Source organism: Thamnophis elegans, chromosome 1, assembly GCF_009769535.1.
Source record: "Thamnophis elegans isolate rThaEle1 chromosome 1, rThaEle1.pri, whole genome shotgun sequence".
In the NCBI taxonomy this organism is placed as follows: domain Eukaryota; kingdom Metazoa; phylum Chordata; class Lepidosauria; order Squamata; family Colubridae; genus Thamnophis; species Thamnophis elegans.
Genome location: NC_045541.1, coordinates 60872572 through 60893352, shown reverse-complemented (window position 1 = coordinate 60893352; position 20781 = coordinate 60872572). Strand labels below are relative to the sequence as shown.

General features: G+C 38.7%; 1 protein-coding gene across 6 annotated transcripts in view; it reads right to left on the bottom strand.

Annotated features, from left to right (window-relative positions):
• SMARCAL1 (SWI/SNF related, matrix associated, actin dependent regulator of chromatin, subfamily a like 1) overlaps positions 1–20781 on the bottom strand; it is a 32469-nt gene that overhangs the window by 1712 nt on the left and 9976 nt on the right. For 5 of the 6 annotated variants that reach the window (XM_032218729.1, XM_032218699.1, XM_032218718.1 and 2 more), the window contains 10 exons: positions 20497–20680; positions 20235–20385; positions 18828–18986; positions 15967–16032; positions 8633–8773; positions 6233–6451; positions 4342–4412; positions 3013–3115; positions 1847–2029; positions 714–814 (listed from right to left, as the gene is read on the bottom strand). In XM_032218729.1, coding sequence (XP_032074620.1) covers positions 714–814; positions 1847–2029; positions 3013–3115; positions 4342–4412; positions 6233–6451; positions 8633–8773; positions 15967–16032; positions 18828–18986; positions 20235–20385; positions 20497–20680 — 1378 coding nt within the window. The remainder of the gene's footprint in view (positions 1–713; positions 815–1846; positions 2030–3012; positions 3116–4341; positions 4413–6232; positions 6452–8632; positions 8774–15966; positions 16033–18827; positions 18987–20234; positions 20386–20496; positions 20681–20781) is intronic. The other variant, XM_032218737.1, reaches the window with a different exon arrangement.

Sequence of the window (20781 nt, the reverse complement as noted above, 5' to 3'; positions counted from 1 at the left end):
TGCCTTAAGTTCCTGAAGCAAAAGTAGCACATAAATGCAACTCACAACTCTGAAATTTACAGCATATGAATTGCTGAAGAACATAAGGTAATTGTTGAGAAGTGTCCAGAGTTGCTTAAGATGTACAACCATATAAATCTTTTCAATAAATAAATAAAAGTTACAAAGCATTTTTGGTCAAGAAATAACTTAAGTCACAAAACATTTTTGGCTAAGAATAGGTCTTCTCTATTCAAAGTGTTGCAGAGTTAGAATACAGCATAATAACTCAAGGTGGTGAACATACCTAATACTCTTTCCTCTTATTTTGCCTATCACAAACCTGTGAGGTGGACTGAGCTGATAAAGAGTGAGTGGTCCAAATTCACGCAACCGGATTTCATGCCTAAGGTGGGACTAGATCTCATGATTTCCCAGTTTCTAGCCTGGTGCCTTATCAACTAGATCACCTGGCTCTTAGTAACCAAATTGAAGCAATTTCAATTTCCGCAATAAAATTCTGCAATTGCATGTTTCTAGAATCAAGTACTTTATCATTATCTGTCATACTGATGAGTTTAGAGACAGCAAGAGGAAGATCAGGAAACAGTGCTGATGTGCCATTTTATTACAATAGAAGTACAAATAACTCGACTCCTAATGAAGTACCCTTTATTTTCTCAAGATCATAAGTTATAATCTATAGCGGCATAAAAACACTTTATTCTTCCTACCATAAATAATCATCTGCTGTTCCCTTTGCTACCAAATAATGGATATCCACAGAACTAGTCTGTCCAATTCGGTGTGCCCGATCTTCTGCTTGCATCAAAACCTATATTTAAAAGTAGAATATATAAATTAGAAAAAATAAAAACAAAGGGATCAGCTCTGATCAATGAACCAATAAACAATACTCCAAAAAATAATAACCAATAAATCAGTGATATAATGTATTTGACATAATGTGATAGTACTTCCATTCCAAGTGGGTGACAAAGATGTATTTAAAAATAAGAGAACTGGTGGATGAAATTTCTAATGTACACATTTTAGGGACACGATTTGGACAGTATGTGGCTGTTCTTATAATAATATTTAAATAGATTAGTTGATTATTTGGTGTATTCCCATTTATATTAGAAAAATGATTAATTAACCTTCTTCAGACATTGCAAAATTGATATTTTACATGCAAGAAAGAAAAGAAGAAACAAATACACTAATCTTATCCTCCTTCCTCTTTCTTCCATATGCAAAGAACCTCTATCAGTGAAGACTAACATGATAATTTCCAGCATATTTTTTATCATTTAAGTCACAGGGGGAGACTCTAAGTAAGTTTTTTCTCTTCTCTGTGCTGAGGGAAGCAGACTTAGCATGCTTACCATTATTTCCAATGGATTTTTTAAATAGTAGAAAAGCAAACTGGTTTTAACTCTTTTTGACAAAAGAGCACTAACATAAAATAAATCAAAGAGAGCAGGATGAAAGAATCCTACACACAATACTTGCCTCTAGGCAATGCTTTTCCCCCTAGGTTTCATCAATGACCATAGCTACGAAGCAATGCTGCTAGAAGGCTAAGGTCAGCATAAAAGAATTGGAACTACTAGTTTATGTAGAAAAGTATGTGACGCAAAATTACTTCTTCCTTGCCAAATTCTTCCTTCTCTGTGTGAAATCCAATTCCCTCTACTTTAAACAGAATGATATTGTTTTAATTTTGAGCTGTTTTATCTTGTGTTTTTTTAAATGTTAGCTGTACACAGTCATGTATACGAGATGGGTGACAATGTAAATTTATTGGATGGGTGGATGGAAAAACTTATTTTAGCAGAAGCAGTATTGGGCAAAATCTTCTTACCCCAGGGTTCCAGAACAATTCAGTAAATACAACCAAGTCGGCAGAGGAGAGGGTAAGCCCCATATTAGCAGCAGTCAAGGAGAGGATGGCCACTGACAGCTTCTCAGAGAACTGGAATTCTTGACTGAGGGACTGACGTTCAGCTGAGGGAGTGGAACCATCAATACGAATGAAGCCTACATTCTGAAAAAGATGGTGAATATACAATGAGTAATTTATCACCAGGGTTTGTTTTTTTCTTAGTTCCTGTTCCAAAATGGAAAGGTTTGCTCTCACTATGGCAAGCTGAGTTTTCTAGAACCAAGAGATTCCAAGTCACATTGCTCCACTCGGACTTAGATAAATTCCATTTGTGTCTCAAGTTGTCTAGAAATAAGGAAACAGAGTTTCTAGATGGCCCCTTAAGTCAAATATTAGGCAAAATCTGTATATTCTCAGTTTCAGTTATTACATCACCTAGCCATCAAAATAACTACAAGCTATTGGACTCAGTTTCATCAGTAGAATTAAAATGTGAAGATTCATGTGCAAAGTAGATTATTTTAGACTAGTGAGTCCATCTTCCTGCTTACGCAGGAATCCAAATTAAAACATTCCTGGCAAATATCTATCCAGCCTTTACTTGAAAATATCCAGCAAAGGGCAGCTCACCAGAGAAGCTTTAGTATAGGATCCTCTGTTTTCCTTATATTCAATTACAATCTGCCTCACAGGTTTGTTGTGGGGATAAAGCAGGGGTGGGTTTCTCGCCCCGTTCCAACCATTTCGGTTGGAACGGGGCCGGCGACATCCTCGTGCACGCGCGCAGTGCACGCATGCATACTAGCGTCTGTGCGATGCTCCAGCTGCTCCTGGAGGATCGCGCAGGCGCTGTATGCGTCCTGCGCATGCGTGGAAGCGCAGAACTCATCAAAACCGGGTAAGGAACGCGGGCGGGCGGGTGAGCCCTTCGCCGTTCCCGGAAGTTACTTACTTCCGGGTTCGCCAACCAACCGGTTCGTGGGGACCGCCGCGAACCGGTTGAAACCCACCCCTGGGATAAAGTAAGAGGAGATCCTCTTCAAGTCTCAGGAAAAACAATGATTAACTAAAGAATTCAACTAGGATCAGGGATATCCACCTTCAAGTCATCACCTGACTATGGGGTTATGTAGCAGCAACTGTACCTTTTTCTTCAGTTCCTCACTGATTGCATCCAAAATTAGTTTGTGATGAGCAAATACCAGAAATTTCTGTCTTCCACTTTCCAATAAATCTAGGATATATTCTCTGCAATTAGGGAGAGAGAAAGCTCAATAAACATACTGTAAATAGTATTGTTTTTGCAAGCACTTGAGATTCATGGAAACAAAATAATTTAGACCAGAGCTTTTGGCACCACAAGACAAAATCAAAAGTACTAGCTAAAAATCTACTATTTGCTTCAATCTACACAAAGGTACCGTAATGTTGAATAAAGTTGAACTGAAGGTATGGTCAAGTACCCTATCGGTTAAAGCTAAATGTTGTCTCCAAAGGCTTGTTCAATAGCTAACTCTAGCCAATAGCTATCAATCTTCAAAAAAAAAAAAACCTGAAGCAACTACAATACTGTAGATATGATCTCCATGTATTGCTGGCTTTGATATCATCAGCAGACCATGGCAAAATTTAAGCAAAGGCTTTTGGGTTTCACATGGAACTTAGTCACATTTCTATAAAGAATGCACAGGAAATTCAGATCTATTTTAGGATACCTTGAGGAATTCACCTTTCACGAATACCACAAGACATTTACACCAACACTTTGACATCTTACTGTTAGCAGTTCTTGAGGATACATACAGAAAAATTCCTTCACAAAGAGAGGTTTGGGTGCTGCTGGGTCTTGGCCTCACATCTTACTCTATTATAACTTCTACAAAGATTTCTGTAACAGTTAGCATTTCTTCTTATGCCATTTCTCAAATTCACAACCTGGAGGATTTAAAGCCTATTAGTCATAAACTAAGCAAAGAAAGGTGGAACATCTTTTGCTCTAAGGCAGAGGTATCAAACTCACGATGACACCTTGTCGTCATGTGACGTATCACAACTCCCCCCTTTGCTAAGCTAGGGGTGGGTGTGGCCAGTGCGTGACACATCCGGCCTATGGGCCATGAGTTTAACGCCCCTGCCCTAAATTAAGGAAACAGTTACTTCAGTTGATTGGCAGTTCATCTTCCTGTTTGCAATCTACACATAAAAATTTGCCTGATCAAAATGATTAATGTTAAATAAAAACAATGGGAACAATTGGTGTTTGTATCACTGAGCACAACTTTGACAAAATTCATCAGACTGTCTCACTACAGATATTTCTATTATAATTCTTAAGTCTTTTAACAGACATTTCTCTAGGATCCCCACAAATCAAGATTCTCTTGCATCTTTTCATACTAGTCAGGATTGATCTGATAATTACATCAGATCATTACAAGCCTTGTAATGCATTAAAAGCCAAAAAAACAACTTACAGGATACAGTGAATTTTGGCTTCTGAAGTCTTGTTGTAGAAGATAAGAAGTGCTTCCTTCTGTTCTTGTTTCTGAAAAAGTTATTTGAAAAACTCATTGGTGATACCTGCAAACTCAGGGGGTAAGAAAGATTCACAACTTTTTTGAAGTATCATTTTTTAAAAATCTTATAACCTCTGAATTTCATATTCAACCCAATGCAAATTAATAACTACTCTGACCTACTCTCCTTTTGGTTTTCAATTTTAGGTGAATTAAGATTAAGAATGATGCTAAAAACTAGTCTCATTAAACCAAGAACCAAAAGGAACAGTTTTCAGAAATTTATAAACCCATTTTTTTGCCCCCAAACTAGCAGTTTGTTAAATTTCACAACTGTGAAATTCTGAAAATACTTGGCACTTGGCACCAATTTATTTATTTATTAAATTTATATGTTGCCCATCTCACTATCAATGAGTTTATGGGCAACTAATTTCTTAGTTACTAGGAATGAGAAGCTACCATAAAGTGGAAAAGTCATCTATTTGGAAGTCCCTTAGTAATTTCCTTTTTTTCCTATGGCTAATGTCTATCTCATGGCTAATATATAACATATATGTGTGTGTGTGTGTGTGTTTATTTGTGCTGATAAATAAATAAAGGGATATATATATATATATATAATGTATATAAAGTATATATCCCATGGATAATGATACATGTATAACGTATCAAAATGTATACAGTAATTTGAAATAAATTTATCAACGTAGCATATTTCTATAGCCACAGTTCTATAATTTATCAGTTTCAAAAAATGTATATCAGTGGATTTCACAATATCTATGTATTATTTATCAGTTTTGCAACTCAAAACATTTTAGAAATCATAAGACTTTGATTAAAGCACCAAAGAAGTCCTAAGAACATTAAATAATTCTAATAGGAAGAGAAATCCTTCTCTCACTATTATGAAACTCTTTTGACTTTCTTTTATTCGAAAGTAGAAATAACCAAGCACATGGAAATTTGCAACATTTCATTATCTAAGTTTCTTGGTTGCCCTCCTCCCCACCTGTGTGCTTTTGCCCTTGATCCATCTGAAGATACACTCAATGCATAACATGTGAAGTGGGCCTGGCTTAAGATTTTTACACCCATGAACTTTATCTCCTGGTTGTTGCCTCTCAAATGATGGCAGAGCTTAACCAAAGTCACCCTGCCTCCTCTCCAATCTGCCAAATGGGCAAACCTTCATTAAAACCTGCACAATCTCATATCTTGCCTCATAACAAACCTATTCAAACAGAACCATCCCTCTCATCTGACAATCACAAGCATATCATGCCAACCCCTACTTTATGCTAACCTTCATTATGAATCACTACTATGGTTTGAGCTTTCAAACACAAAGAAAGCAGAGTGGATGTGTTTGGTTTTAAAGTTCTCAGCTTTAGAAACTCATTGGATATGTCCTTTCTTCATGGGTTCGTGCCCTGTTTCCCTGAAAATAAGACCTCCCCGATAATAAGCCCAATCAGGCTTTTGAGCGCATGTGCTAAAATAAGCCCTCCCCAAAAAATATTGCAATATGGCAGCAGCCATGAGGTGACCACGCGGCCTCCCGCACCTCAAAAATAATAAGACCTCCCCGAAAATAAGGCCAAGCACTTATTTCGGGGTCAAAAGAAAATAAGACCCTGTCTTATTTTCAGGAAATAAGTACCATTCTGAGATGTGGCATTCTGGAATTCTAGATTTTAGAACTTGCAAAAAAATAAATTATAATTATAGTTACCAAGCAGAAATTCATTTATAAGACAAATACATCATATTTTGCATTTTCAAACTGTTATATTAGCATTCTAATTAAATACAGCCATATGTTAGACCAACATTATCAACTTACACTTTTAAAACCCTTTGCCATTTCCTTTGCAGCTGCTGTCAACTCAGCCTTGGTTCTTGTATCAATGCCTTCAGGAGTTATCACTATCATTTTGCGTTGCTTTGCAGGAAGTTGAGAAAGCACCTCAGATTTCAGGCGACGGATCATGATAGTTTCTTCTAACAGGAGCTTCAGTTCCCCAAGGTTGGAAGATCCAGAATAATCCCATCCCCAGGGCCGCTGAAATTCACGAGGGACATTAATGTGAGTTTCAGTGCAGAGCGAGAGCCTTTCCCACATCAGCACAATAAACATTTTAAAACATCCACCTCAGCCTCTTATGGACACCTTGCATAAAAATTAAAAAAAAAATGAACTTGTGATTTATAGACCTTGCGATTCTTTATAGATTATATAAAGAAGAGCAATATGTAAGTTTAGAGAAAGAGCGAAATATATTTGTACTTATAACTGCTGTGAAGAATATTAGAAGCCACTTCTTTATACTTCTTTCTTTATTTTTCTTCAACTTTTCTTCTTTTCTTGTATTTCTTCCTTTATTTCTTCTTCATATTAGTTTGTGTTAGTTTTTATCTTCTAGTTTAAAACTTCTAATAAACATTATATACACTTTCCCTATTGTAAAGACTTGCATTTGAATTATAAGGAGATCTTCAGTATTCATTTGTCCTTTATGGCATTCTAAAGATATCAGTCTCTTTGTAGTCCTGTTGACAAGTCTAATTCAAATAAATCTCTGGATAAGTGTAATGGGATTACTGGCTCTTTACAACCAGCAACAAAAAAGCTTCTTACTTAAAACAAATAGCTGAGGAGAATGAAGGAGGAACCGTTTCTATGCCAACTATGATCAGAATCAGGTCACAGATACAGGGGCATCAGCTTAAAAGTACCCAATGCCCCAATGAAGCTGTTATGTTACACTTGATGATGAATTGGGTGCTAGTAAAATTCCACAAGCATCCCCAAGTCCATCCCTGTCACAGAGTGTCTTCTTTTTCTATTCTAAAAATGCCTTTTCCTCACACTAACTAATGTCTCACACTAACTAATGGCAGGTCCATTCTGTGAAGCATACATTTCAGTTTTTTTTTATTATTTATTACTTTTTATGTGAACATACTAAATACTACTTCCTCATTCCTGTTTTTCTTACAATAATCCTGTGGAGTGGGGTGGGCTGAAAGAGTGTGATTGGTCCAAAATCACCCAGTTAATTTCATGCCTAAGGCAGAACTACGGTAGAAATCCCAGTCTTTTGGTTTCTAGCCTGGTGCTGTAACCATTACATCAAACTGTTGTTATTATTTTATTATTTATATTATGTATAAGAGCTGTGGTGTCCCAGTGGTTAGAATGCAGTATTGTAGGCTAATTCTGCTAACTGCCAATGCCAGCAGTTGACTTAGACTTCCATCCTTCCAGGGTGGGTAAAATGAGGACCCAGATTGTTGGGGGCAGTATGCTAATTCTGTAAACTGCTTAGAGATGGCTGTAAAGCACTGTGAAGCGGTATATAAGAGTAAGTGCTTTTGCTAGTGCTAGTGCTGTCTTTTTAATATATAACTGAAGGTGGGACACATACTTAATATTCCTGCTTCCTAGTTTCCTTACATTTATAGTTCTCTGAGGTGAGTTGGGCTGAGAGAATGACTGACCCAAAGTCACCCAGCTGGTTTTCATGCATAAGGCAGGTCTCGAACTCTCAGTCCCCAGGTTTCTAGGCCAGCACCGTCACCACTAAACCAAACTGGTTCTTTTATAAATGTATCTATGGATGTTGACATAATGGCTAGATTCTGATATCCTTAAAACACTCTCTCTTATAACTGTGCTTGAAATTTGACCAAAAATTCAATAACATTATACCCTCGTCTATTCAAGGCATGCAATTCACTTATCTTTTTGCTAATATAAGCTAATATAACCACAAACATTTCCATGCCTGTAGAAAGATGGTTAAATCAATGAATTCTGGTGTTGCAGAAAACTAGGGGAGCAAATTATCTGCATTGAGCAGATAATTCTTAAGTTCTTCTTAATTTTTAGTCCTTTAGTTTTAAGTTTTAGAATTTTACTTTTAAAGTTCACAGACAAGATGTACGACCATGGCAACAGAAGATCAGATTTTCCTAAGGCTTCTCAGTTTTACCATTTGCTCAAGAAGGACTGAATTTTATTTCCATTAAGGGCTTCATTTATTAAAAAAAAGCGAGGCAATTATAGGTGCATGCATTCTACAGCCAGTTGGTGCTGTAAAAAGTGATTCTGTCTACAGAAAGGAATCTGCAAACCAAATTTGCTAAATCTATATAAAGCATGAAATGCTTTCCAGCATGAAAGATTATTATTCCCAAATAGCCTTTTTTTCTGGCAGACATGCAAGTATACCTAGATTACCTGTTTAGCATCACAGTAGCGGACCCCAAAGTCATGGAACTGAGAGAAGAAGGTAGGCTGGACCATTGCAATCTGCGTGTACAGCTCTGCGGGACGTGACATGGCAGGGGTTCCTGATAATAAGATTACTCGTTTGGCAGCCTGCATGGGAATAATGTCACAAAAGTGAATTATACCAAGCAATGAGGAGGAGGGGAAAAACTTTCTGGGCCAGAAATGGTGGACTTAGGTGTCAACTTGCTTTAATCTTACCTCTACTGGCAACTCAACAGGTGGCAGTAGGCAAGGCACTCTTACTCAGATATGGAAGCAATTTGTGCAAAACAACACCTTTAAATCTCTTGGTAGCATCATACTTTTAACATTCAAATAACATGATAGACAGGAGTCAAAACAGAGTACCTTTCAACATTTTTTCCTTGGTTCCTGCTAAGTAAAGGGAACCCCAATTGATTAGTGTTATTCTTAGCCCAGCCATTTCATGTAGGAGCTTTCCTATGAAATGTTTCTGATGAAAAGGGGCACTTGTCAGTTAAAAAAAAAGTGTATCCAAGCAAATGGAATTAATCTTCTTCTGGTTTTTGAATATTGCTATTCCTGTGTACAGGTAGCCCTCACCTATTGATTGCCTTGTGCAATAATCATTTAAAGTCACGGTGATACTGAAAAAATAAATTTAAAATTTACATGATCTTCACATGCCTTAGTCATGGGCTCACTGTTACACCCAGTATGTGTTGTCCTGTGCCTGTGCTGTTTTTTCCTCCCTCTCTCCCTTTGCACATTGAAGAGGACGGGTTTACAAAAAAGTAAGCAGGCACATGGGGAGTATATCAGGTGTTATAATGTGCTCCAGGCTGCCACTGCCAGTGCATTGCTTTTTACGTGTATTCCCCACTATGAATCCATTTACTCTCTTATAATCCCTTCCTCTCCAATGATTGTAAATAGAATTAATTGCTATTTATCCCAGTGCTAGGATAAACATCCCGAAGAGCTGGGGAGTAGAGAAAAGGAAAACACAGCTATGGTCATGTGATTTTCCACCTAGTGACCGCTCTGCTTAATCACAGAGCTGCTAGTCCCAATTGTAGACACTACGCAAAGACTACCCTATATATAAAAAACGTGATCTACTTGTCCTAGGGAGGGGATGACTTTCTGGTATCTTGATATCAAATAAGTATCAAATGCTGGTAACTGAAGTCCAAAGCACTTACAAAGTTCCTCATTGCTTATCTCATTTATATTGAAATAAGGCAGCCGCTGCCAGCAGGTGATGGCATATATTGCACTGAAAAAAAAGAACTCGGGGGAATTTTTTAGCTACATAAATCGACAGCAAAAATTAAATGTAGGAAATGGATAGAGTCTTTGTTTTTGAACCTGTTTTTCAAATAGGTTGGCTATAATATTCGTGGTAAGATTGCATAAATACCAGAATATCTTACTTTCACATAACTTATCCAACAACCTACATTGAAAAGGACTAAATGAAGAGCGTAAGAAGAACATTTTAAAAAGTAAAACCACTGAAGGTGCAAAAGTGCCCTATTTCCATGCAGTGATTTACTGAGTTTTTTTAAAGATTTCCATAGCCTGTGGTTACTATGCTATTTGCTGTGCTTTGCACCATGGTGATTATTCAAATCCATATTGTACTGGAACTACAATTACAGCCATCTTCCAGATGCCAATCCCTCCTGCCTTAATCAGCTCCTTGGCATTTAAAGTCAAGGGTGTTCTAACTGACACATGGAAACAGCGGATAATAATTTTAATACAGAAACTCTTCTTAAAAGAAAAACTAATTGGGAGACTGGATCTGATTTTCATTCCTGTAATAAAATAAAATAGATACAAAGCTATAGTGTTAACTTTGAAAGGAGCCCAAAATCTATTATTGTGTCCCATCATCATCACCACCACAAGGCATCCAAACGTGACCTGAAAATGAACAGATGCAAAAATAGCTATCATTTGATTTTCAATAGCAACATATATTCCAACTTTACACAGAATGAAGAGTATTGAGAGCACTTAACTGTAGGCAAGAAAAAGAAAGAAAGAAAGCCATGAGTAGATTCATGAATACATTGGCTAAAATTAAAATTCTGCCCTTAAAAATATTAAAGCCCTACTTATCCAATAACAACAATTGGTATTCTGAGAGATAAAACCAAGCATTAAGTTCTCAGGTAAAGAATACTTCTTGAAGCAAGCAAGTGCATACGCACACACGCACACCAATGTTCCCTCTAATTTTTTTTCAGTGTGAGCGGAAAAGTACAGTGTGTGAGCTGCACAGTTTCATGCCTGAGCACCTAAGAGAGCCACAGTTTGAACTGCTGTCGCGTCTGCTGGACATTTGCGCAACCTTCCAAGCGTCAAGCGCCAATTGCGAGCGAGGTTTCAGCCCGATGAATGCCAGACATGAAAAGTGCCACTCAAACACTATACTTTTCCGCTCACCCTGAAAAAAAAAGGCTCTCTGCTCAGCTTTTAGATTGTTAGACTGGCTAGAGAGAGACATGGCACCAACAGGGTCCTGGGTCCTGGCATTTTGCAGGCAACCTGTCCTCTCACATTCCTTTGGAATGCAACCCATCACATGTGAATTAGATTTTGCCAATTATCCTATTAAAAAATAACGCTATTATTCTAAAATATGACTAACTCAATATTAAAAACTGTAAATATGTAATGCTGATAAATAATAGCAGTAATTGTTATTTAGTATGATTAAAATCAGTATTGATATATCAATATAATATCTATCGAAATTGACAATATACACTAAAATAACAATACAAATATATAATGTGGAATATAAATGTAATAAATATAATATATAAATGCAACATAAAAAACTCTCCCCCTTTAAAGTAGTAAGATCAATTAAATAGTCTAGCAAGTTTGGACAATATGCTATATGTTATGTTACTTAAGAATATATATACCTCAGAATCAGATACAACATCCACATCATTTCCAACTGAGTCAATAAAATCATATGCCATGCCAAAACTATTTTAAATAAAGATATGAAATTAATCAAGTCTTGCATTTATTTTTCAAAATGAATGTACAATTTTTTTATTATTTAAGTTTTGTACCCTATCTTTTCTAACTAACGTTAACTTTAAAAAGATGTTACATCAGACTACAATACAAGTAATTAAATGAAGACTAAAATAAGTGTTTTGGCATATTGAGCTTTTTATATTTCTTTCTTATATTTCTTCCTTAGTTGAGAACTTGCTCCTCAGCTTACTTACGCATTAACTGTTTGTTGCTTTTATGGTTTATTCATTCACTGCTCCATCTTCAGTTTTTTTCATAGGGGGCAGGGCTTCCTTCCTCCCTTCCCTCCCTCCCTCCACTCCTTTGGCCACCAATTTTGATCCAATTCTCTCTCTCTCTCTCTCTCTCTCTCACACACACACACACACACACACACACACACACGTTCTTTGGGGGGGGTTGAATTACTCCGCCTCACTGCGCAAAGTCGGCTCAGCATGTGTTCGGCCCCCACTTACGCCGAATCAAATCCGCGGCCGGCGGGACCAGGGGGTTGCATTTCAAAGCCGCCAGTCCTCTTGCTTCTTCTCCTTCACCAGCAAAGCTCCCGCTGGCGTCCCCACCCATGGCAGCGGCGCCTCTCCCTCCACGCGGAGCACCTGAGCTGGCCCCCGCGTTATCCCTCCCCCTTCCTCCTCTGCTGTGCTTTTGAGGCCGCGGGAGCTAGTAGGAAAGCGGCGGAGGTGGAGGCGGCGGCAAGGATAACCCAGAGCCCAGCTGACTCCGCTCGGAGCACCTCAGCTCAGCTGGGCTCTGGGTTATCCCTGCCGCCGCCTCCACCTCCGCCGCTTTCCTACTAGCTCCCGCGGCCTCAAAAGCACGGCAGAGGAGGAAGGGGGAGGGATAACGTGGGGGCCAGCTCAGGTGCTCCGCGTGGAGGGAGAGGCACCACTGCGGGAGCTTTGCTGGTGAAGGAGAAGAAGCAAGAGGACTGGCGGCTCATCAAAACAAGTCTGGGGAGGTCCTTTGCAGGCGGCCAGTTCTAGGCGCCTGCAAAGAACTTCCCCACGTTTGTTTTACAGAAAACTCTGCGCGGCAGATAGAATCTGCTGCGCGGGCTTTTCTTGCGAGGTGCGCGGCCGCGCAGGCGCGCACCTTAGAGGGAACAGTGACGCACACACATCAGATTCATGGTAGCTTTTACTTTCAGAGGTAAGCCAATGCTGCAAACACGCTTTCAGAAGCTATATTAACGCTCTTTCTATAGTTGCATAGCACACAGGGTTCATATTTTCCAAAGCCATTGCCATTAAACATGCGGAGAAAAACTAATTCAGTAGTCATTATTTCCTGTATTTCAGTGGATGAATGTTAGTCAATGGAAGTGGAAAGTTGCATTACACCATTAAAAATAAAACTTAATGTTTGATTAATATGCATCTTCATATAAATTTCACTAATTATTTGCCACTGAAAATTTTGAGACTTGTAATTCATTAAACCAGGGGTCGGCAACTTTAAACACTGAAAGAGCCATTTGGACCTGTTTCCTACAGAAAAGGAAACACCGGGAGCCACAAAACGCTTCCCGTGCCTAACTATTTCCTCAGCGACCACAGAACTAGCATATGTAGTTGAATTAAACGTTCTGTTTTCTTCTGAAACTTTTCTTTTCTTGGATTTATCCATGATTGGCTTACCAAGGGTCAAAAAGATGAAAAAATTGCATGCTGGCAGGTATCACACATTGGCAGTTGTGATGCATATTTTGAGTGACAGGGAGCTGCAGCAGAAGGATGAAAGAGTCAATGCTGCTACAGAGCTGTGGGTTGCTGAACCGGCATTAAACTCACGTTCTATATTCATCACCATTGTCTAACTTGAATTATCCATGTGATTATAGCTTGATGATAAATGACTACAGAGTAAGAATTTCTACCACCTCTGGGTACCAATGCAATAGAATCATATGTTCCACTGGTCTATTTTGAACTTTATCCTAGGAACAAAGGAGTGAGTCAATACATTGACTTTAGATATGCCATTAAACAGTTTGCATCTAAGAAGGATCACTGCATCTAAAGAAGAATCTTGAGTAGGTGTATTTGTTGAGATTGATTTAAATGATCAACAAAGGACAATCAGTCAATTCTTCTAAGTAACAAAGCAATTTTAACACACTACAGGAAAAGACAGTTATAGAAAGATTAAACATAAAATTTTGGATATCCTGTTGCAAACTGCCATTAAAAATGATGATGATGATGATGATGATGATGATGATGATGATGATAGGATTATGATGATGAAGAATGATAACATATCCTGGTGCATATTGCTCCCTCCCCCAATATGTTTTGTTTTTGTTGTTGGGATATGATTTTTTTTTTTCATTGTTGTATGCTATCAAGAGTTGGGGGGGTTTTTTGTGTGAATTGGGAGGCCATATACTGTAAGTCTTGAAATAAATAAAATAAAACAGGATACAGAAGTACAGGACATAAACTCTGGATCTAGATGATCTGGAAGCTACATAATTACTTTTGATAGTAACTGTTCTAGAGATGGAAAAGTAGGTAGATAATCTATGCATGGCCTAGTTGTGCACTTTAGAGCATTTGGGCTGTTGCCAGCCGCAAACTGTGCAAGTTGTATTTTCAATGATGAGAGTGCATTTATTTATTTTATTCAATTTGGATTCTGTCCAATTCCAACTGTTTTTGATTCATATTCCAATTTGGGATATGAAACCAACTCAGGAGACTTTATTATACATTCATAACATTCATATAGCTGCCTAAATCTTTAGCAAGGGAGCATCAATACTTTATCATGGATGATTGAGAAATCTACAGCGGATATACCAAAAATATTTCTGTTCATAATTGGTTTTGAAACTTATGGAATTTTAGACTTATATACATGGGCCTATTTGAAGTGTCTATATATAACTGCTCAAAAGCATTTTCCTTAGCAAAATATTTAAAATGGATGGTAAAAAACACCACTTTATCTTAAGAAGCTATCAATGTGTAACTGATCCTGAAGTTAAGATAAACTTTTAATGTTACAATGGTGCCAATTTTCCTTTCCCCAATGCAATTTTCATATCTGCTCTTCAACAGTTTCAATGTGAAACTTCAACCTTGCTTTTTAATCGTTTTGATTGCATGCCATCATTTTCACATTACTTTTAATACTTACAAGGCCCATATTAAATAGTCCTAGAAGAGGAACTTGGTGTTTTCATTTTAATTGGTGAATAATAACTTTGTGAATATTAACGTATCAATATTTATAGAAAATAAAGAGGAAAAGATAAAGATCCTCTCAAGACAAATTTAATTTCAAGTGACTACGTAGACACAACTATGCCATTTTCTTGGCAGCTTTTCCTCCTGGGAAATAAAAGAAATTTAAATCTAGCTACAAGTTCTGAGTAGCCTCCTATGCAAATAGCCAAATCCAATCCACCTTAGCTTCAAAATCCAGATAAGATGGGCTAGCTTTGTTAGTGACTAAGATAACCAATACTGATGGATCATTATTGTTCAGGTTAATTTTGCTTAAAAACATTGCTTGGTGACTTACTGGTTGTCCAGGAATTTTTTTCAGTATCTGAAATTGCTTTCCATATCTCAGAACTTAATAATTAAATCTTTTTTTTTCATCTAAATGACATTTTTCAAAAAAAAGTATATATAGTGGTACCTTGGTACTTGCCTGGGATTCATTCCAGGACACACAATGAGTATTAAAAGCAAACCATGTGACTTACCACATGACCCTTTATTTTGGCTGGAAAGAGTAGTGAATCACGAGGCAGCTGACATCACCAAATTCTACCTTACCCGTCAAATACCAAGAGAAAGTTAAGTACTTTATCTATCTAAAACCTTTCCATATCCGATACCTCTGGCAAAAACATATGCTGTTGTGTTAATCACAACATAAAAACTGGACCTTAGACCTAAGAGTGCTTGCCCACAAGAAATAACCTTTGAATCTTTTCTTTTGAGTCAAAGAATCATAATGAGCAACTGTGAATAGGGGGAAAAAAATCTGGTGTCCTATTTACATTCGTTCACAGGGAGACAGTATAATGAGGTAAGGCTTTAGAGTCAAAGCCATTTCAGTATATTCTTCAGGGGGATGTTTAAGCTCTAACTCTTGAGTTGTATCTGTAATGCTGCTGTTTAATATCTATAACCTTCTCATAAGTGCCTAACCAAAACACACACCCACACACACACAAGGCTTTTGAACACACAGGGCCTAACAGTCTCTACACTCACAATTCGTATACTCACCTTTAAGAGAGGCATTGCAGTCTGACACCGAGCCGTTTTACTGTTCTTAAGAAAATGGGATTCATCCTGAAATTGGAGAAATGGAAACACAATAAATTTTGAACAGTAAGAAAACTGCTTTGGGGGCTGGTTTTGAATAAATAGCTCTGAAGTATTTTATGCACTGTGTGTTTTGAGCCCAGAAATAGATCAACCTCAATAGGCCCAGCAATAAGGTGAATGAAAAACCAACAAAACACAAGGTGATTTATTGGAAATGTAAATCATTGATAACAATCACCCAAGTCTGTGTTTTCCAATCAACAATCGCAGCCAATGATACAAGGGAAGTGGAAGAAAAACCCTTCTAAACTATTACTATTCTTTTATTATCACAAGACCTACCTCATCTTATATACAGAATAACTGTCAGTCCCCTGCTATACCAACCTTTCCAAATAAAGGGGTTAATGAGAAATATAAGAAAGGAGGAAATCTAATTAGGAACCAACTGGTTTGCTGTTAAAGGCTCACCAGGTAGATAATAACCTGCCATTTGAGAGCTCCCTTCCGGTAATGAATTCTCTCCTGAGTGCCGTTAGGAGACGGAGCTTCAGGACAATGAGGAAATTGGAAACGTCTCTGGAAGTGTACTCATCTTGTCTGCATTTCAGCAAGTAAGCAGCCATGCAGAGAAAGGATAATAGACCCCCCTTCAACTCTAAGATGCCTGCTTTCTCCACCTTGATTAGTGATAAGATTATGCTAATAACAGTCACCAGCAGAGGGAGAATTGAAGACAAAAATGGCAGAGCAGAGCACTCCATGGGGGCTATTTCACAGTGAAATACAAACTCAGAACTCTGCAAGATAGTCAGCAAGAACATCACTAAACAATATTTGTTTATATGACGGATTTACACGTTGCCCTAATTATGTTATGTTTGTTTATTAGTCTTGTATGCCGCCCACTCCCGAAGGACTTCAGGTGGCTTACAATAAAAAGGGGGAAGGGAATAAATAAGACAAACAACAATTTAAAATACAACAACATTCATAGTTACCGTGGGGCTGGATACTTCAACAGCCCTCGGCCTGCCGGAGCAGCCAGGACTTAGTGGCTTTACGGAAGGCCTGGAGGGTCGTAAGGGTCTGGATCTCCACGGGGAGCTCGTTCCAGAGGGCCGGAGCTGCAACAGAGAAGGCGCTCCCCCGGGGGGTCGCCAGCCGACATTGGCTGGCAGATGGGATCCGGAGAAGGCCTAGTCTGTGCGATCGAATCGGTCTTTGGGAGGTAATTGGCAGGAGGCGGTCTCTCAGGTACCCAGGTCCGATGCCATGAAGGGCTTTATAGGTAACGACTAGCACCTTGAAGCGTGTCTGGAGACCAATGGGCAGCCAGTGCAGCTCACAGAGGATAGGTGTAACGTGGGTGTACCTAGGTGCACCCACAATCGCTCGTGCAGCTGTGTTCTGGACTAACTGAAGTCTTCGGACACTCTTCCAGGGCAGCCCCATGTAGAGCGCATTACAGTAATCCAGTCTTGAGGTCACGAGGGCGTGGGTGACTATCCGAAGGGCCAGGTAGGGTCGCAATTGGTGCACCAGGCGGACCTGGGCAAAGGTCCCCCTGGTCACAGCCGACAAATGATGTTCTAACGTCAGCTGTGGATCCAGGAGGACTCCCAAGTTGCGAACCCTCTCTGAGGGGTGTATGGTTTCACCCCCTAGACTAAGGGATGGAATAGCTGGACCATTTTTGGGAGGGAGCATCAATAGCCACTCGGTCTTGTCGGGATTGAGTGCAAGCTTGTTCGCTCCCATCCAGACCCTAACAGCCTCCAGGCACTGGCACATCACTTCTACTGCTTCATTGAGTTGGCACGGGGTGGACAGATACAATTGAGTGTCGTCCGCATATTGGTGGTATTTAATCCCGTGCCGTCATATGATCTCACCCAGGGGCTTCATGTAGTACAGGTAGTCCTTGGCTAACAACCATTCACCCGGTGATTGTTCGATGTTATTAATAGAGCTGAAGGAGGAGAGGGCCGGTCCTCAAAGTTGCATCTGTTGCAGGGTCACGTGAGCCTGATTTGAGCCCTTGGCAGCCATCCTGAAATTATGATGGCTTTCTGGCTTCCAACAAGCGAAGACAGTGGGGAGGCCAATAGGAAGTTGCAAATAGAGATTGTGTAAAGTTATTGGGCCTAATAAACTGAACAAGATTAATGACTGCAATGGGGGATTGCTACAACTGTCACCATTAGTTTCTGGGGTCATGTGCTGTCACACTTTATGACCATGTCGCTTAGCAACAGAGTTCCCAGTCACAACTATTACTGGGAACTACCTATATTTATTCTGTATTAACATGAAGATACTGACCAGGGGCAGGCAGTCAGTTTCTAAGAAGTCATTCTTTGATGGTAAGACAGAATAATTCCTGTGCACTCTTGTGAGGATCAGGACACACTTCTAACATGCAAGGTCAACAATACAAGAACAGAGTTCATGGTCATCCTTCATCTACAGTAGACTAGAGATAAATTTTTATATTTCTAAAAATACAAAAAAAAGTTGCTTACAGTTATTTTTTCAGCAATCAATTTAAGCAGTTTGTCACAATTGTTTAACTACATTACCTGAAAATGGTCATTACATAGAGATTCAAATCTTAACATAAAACATTAACGTAGCCTATGCAAATATTAGCTTTCAGCTGAGTTATCCTATCAGGATACCAACAGCTGAGACAAGTTTTAAAATCCAGATTATGCATAGGAAGCAACTGCATGTTATTCCCATTATGCTGAAACAGGTTTCCCACCACTATCTGTAACAGTCCATCAAAATTAGGTCACCTCCTGAAGGCCACTTACAACAATCACAACTTGGAAGGGGTTTTTGAGCTGCTTCTTAATCTTGCTGAGAAGGTCAAAACTGACGATGTTAATCAGTTTTGCCGAGACTTGGTCTTTGCCTGTTGCTATGACTCTGATAGTGTCAGGGTTGAGAGAAGGAAGCCATCTATGGAAAGCCTAAAAAAGTAGGGGAAAAATAAAGGCAAATAAAATATTTTTCCCCATTTGAATAGCTTAAAGATTATAGCTAATTTAAAAAAAATGTTATACTTTATATAGCTCACTTTTAAGTCCACAAATTGCTATGCAATTCCTAACTGTATTCACCTTGCATCATATAGCGATCATTGCTTTTTATTGTTTTTTACATTCGGTTTTTATCTTTGTAAGCTGCCTGGAGTCACCAAGAATGAGTTGGGCCGCCGTATAAATTTTCTTATATAAAATAAATAAAAAATACTTGAAGCTGGTCAAAATATAAATGTGGAATTGAAAGCAGCAACATTTAAAAATAATAATACACTTCCATTACTTTTTCAGGTGGTAAGCTAGTTTTGAGCCTTTGTTTCTTGTTTTTCTTCCCTTTCTAGAAATAAGTATTTCCTTAAAATATCACATTCTCTTGTCTTAAAGCATGCCTTACAATGCAGACATTTTCACAGAAATGCCCCAATCTGCATTGGGACTGAAAAGGTGTGGCGGGCGCCCCCATTGCTATAAGGCGTTCCATCCAAAATGTTCAACCTGATAAGGATGATTTGCATAACAACAGTTTGTTTTAATCATGATTTGTTGAACAAGTCACAGTGGTCTTATTTATACAATATTAAGCCATAAACTAGGTATATGTAACTTAGCTCTTGGCACCTAGATTTATAGTGCTTTACAGCCATTTCTGAGTGGTTTACAGAGTTAGCATAATTGCCCCCAACAATCTGGGTCATTTTACTGACCTCAGAAGGAGGGAAGGAGGAGTCAACCTTGAGCTGGTCAGGATCAAATTCCTGACAGTGGCCAGAGTTAGCCTGTAATACTGCCTTCTAACTACTGTGCCACCACAGCTTCTATAACATGTAACATTTTTCAGGTCACTCTTTTAAAAGCAGGTAAGTCCCAAATGCAGAATGGAAAGGCCAACGATAAAAAAAAAAAACCTTGAGCTGTTCTTAAAATGTACTCAAAAAGGTGAAATAATATCCCCTTACTTTTCAAACATCTATTTTGAAAACCCAAAATAAAATTACTGCCTTTTTCAAATAATTAATGAAAACAAAACAGAAATAAAGGAACAGTATTCAAGGATAGCACTTTCCTATGGTCTTATCAGACTTTAAGCTAGTGAAAAAAAATTCCACCATCTTTCAGAATATAAAAGCTACCGTTAAGTACCACTGATAAGCAAAGCTCTGCAGAAGAAGACATTACCTCAGCCCACGTATATCTCACAGAAGAAGGAGCTACCACCAGCAAGGGCCATTCTTTTCTATAATAAGCAGCGATGCAGATTGCCTGGATAGTTTTCCCTAAACCCATGTCATCTGCAAGGAGCAAACGACCTTCCCTGTAGATAGCAAAACTGTAGGCGATAAAACAAAAAGGCAAGGCTGTTGCTTATAAGTGTGTCACGTCCAACATGTCCAGCATAGGTTGGGCATGCTCTCTGAAGAGGACTGAGGACTTGACTCACTCTACGCCTTCTCTCTGGAATGGCAGAAGGCTCGTCACAAGTTTAGGATCCACTCCTACAAGGTCTGCTTCCGGGGGATCTGTTGCTTTTGAGAGAGATTTCTCAAATTGCGTCACAAAGGCCATTATTACTGGTTTGGGTAGTGGTTTCAGCTGAACATCTGGAAGGCTCTTTACTAGTTCCACTGGAAAGAATATAGACAGAACAGATTGGTCAAAAAAAGAAAATCTATAAAGTCACCCATCTAATACATCAATTCTGGTCAGCTAACAACCTTTAACCTGA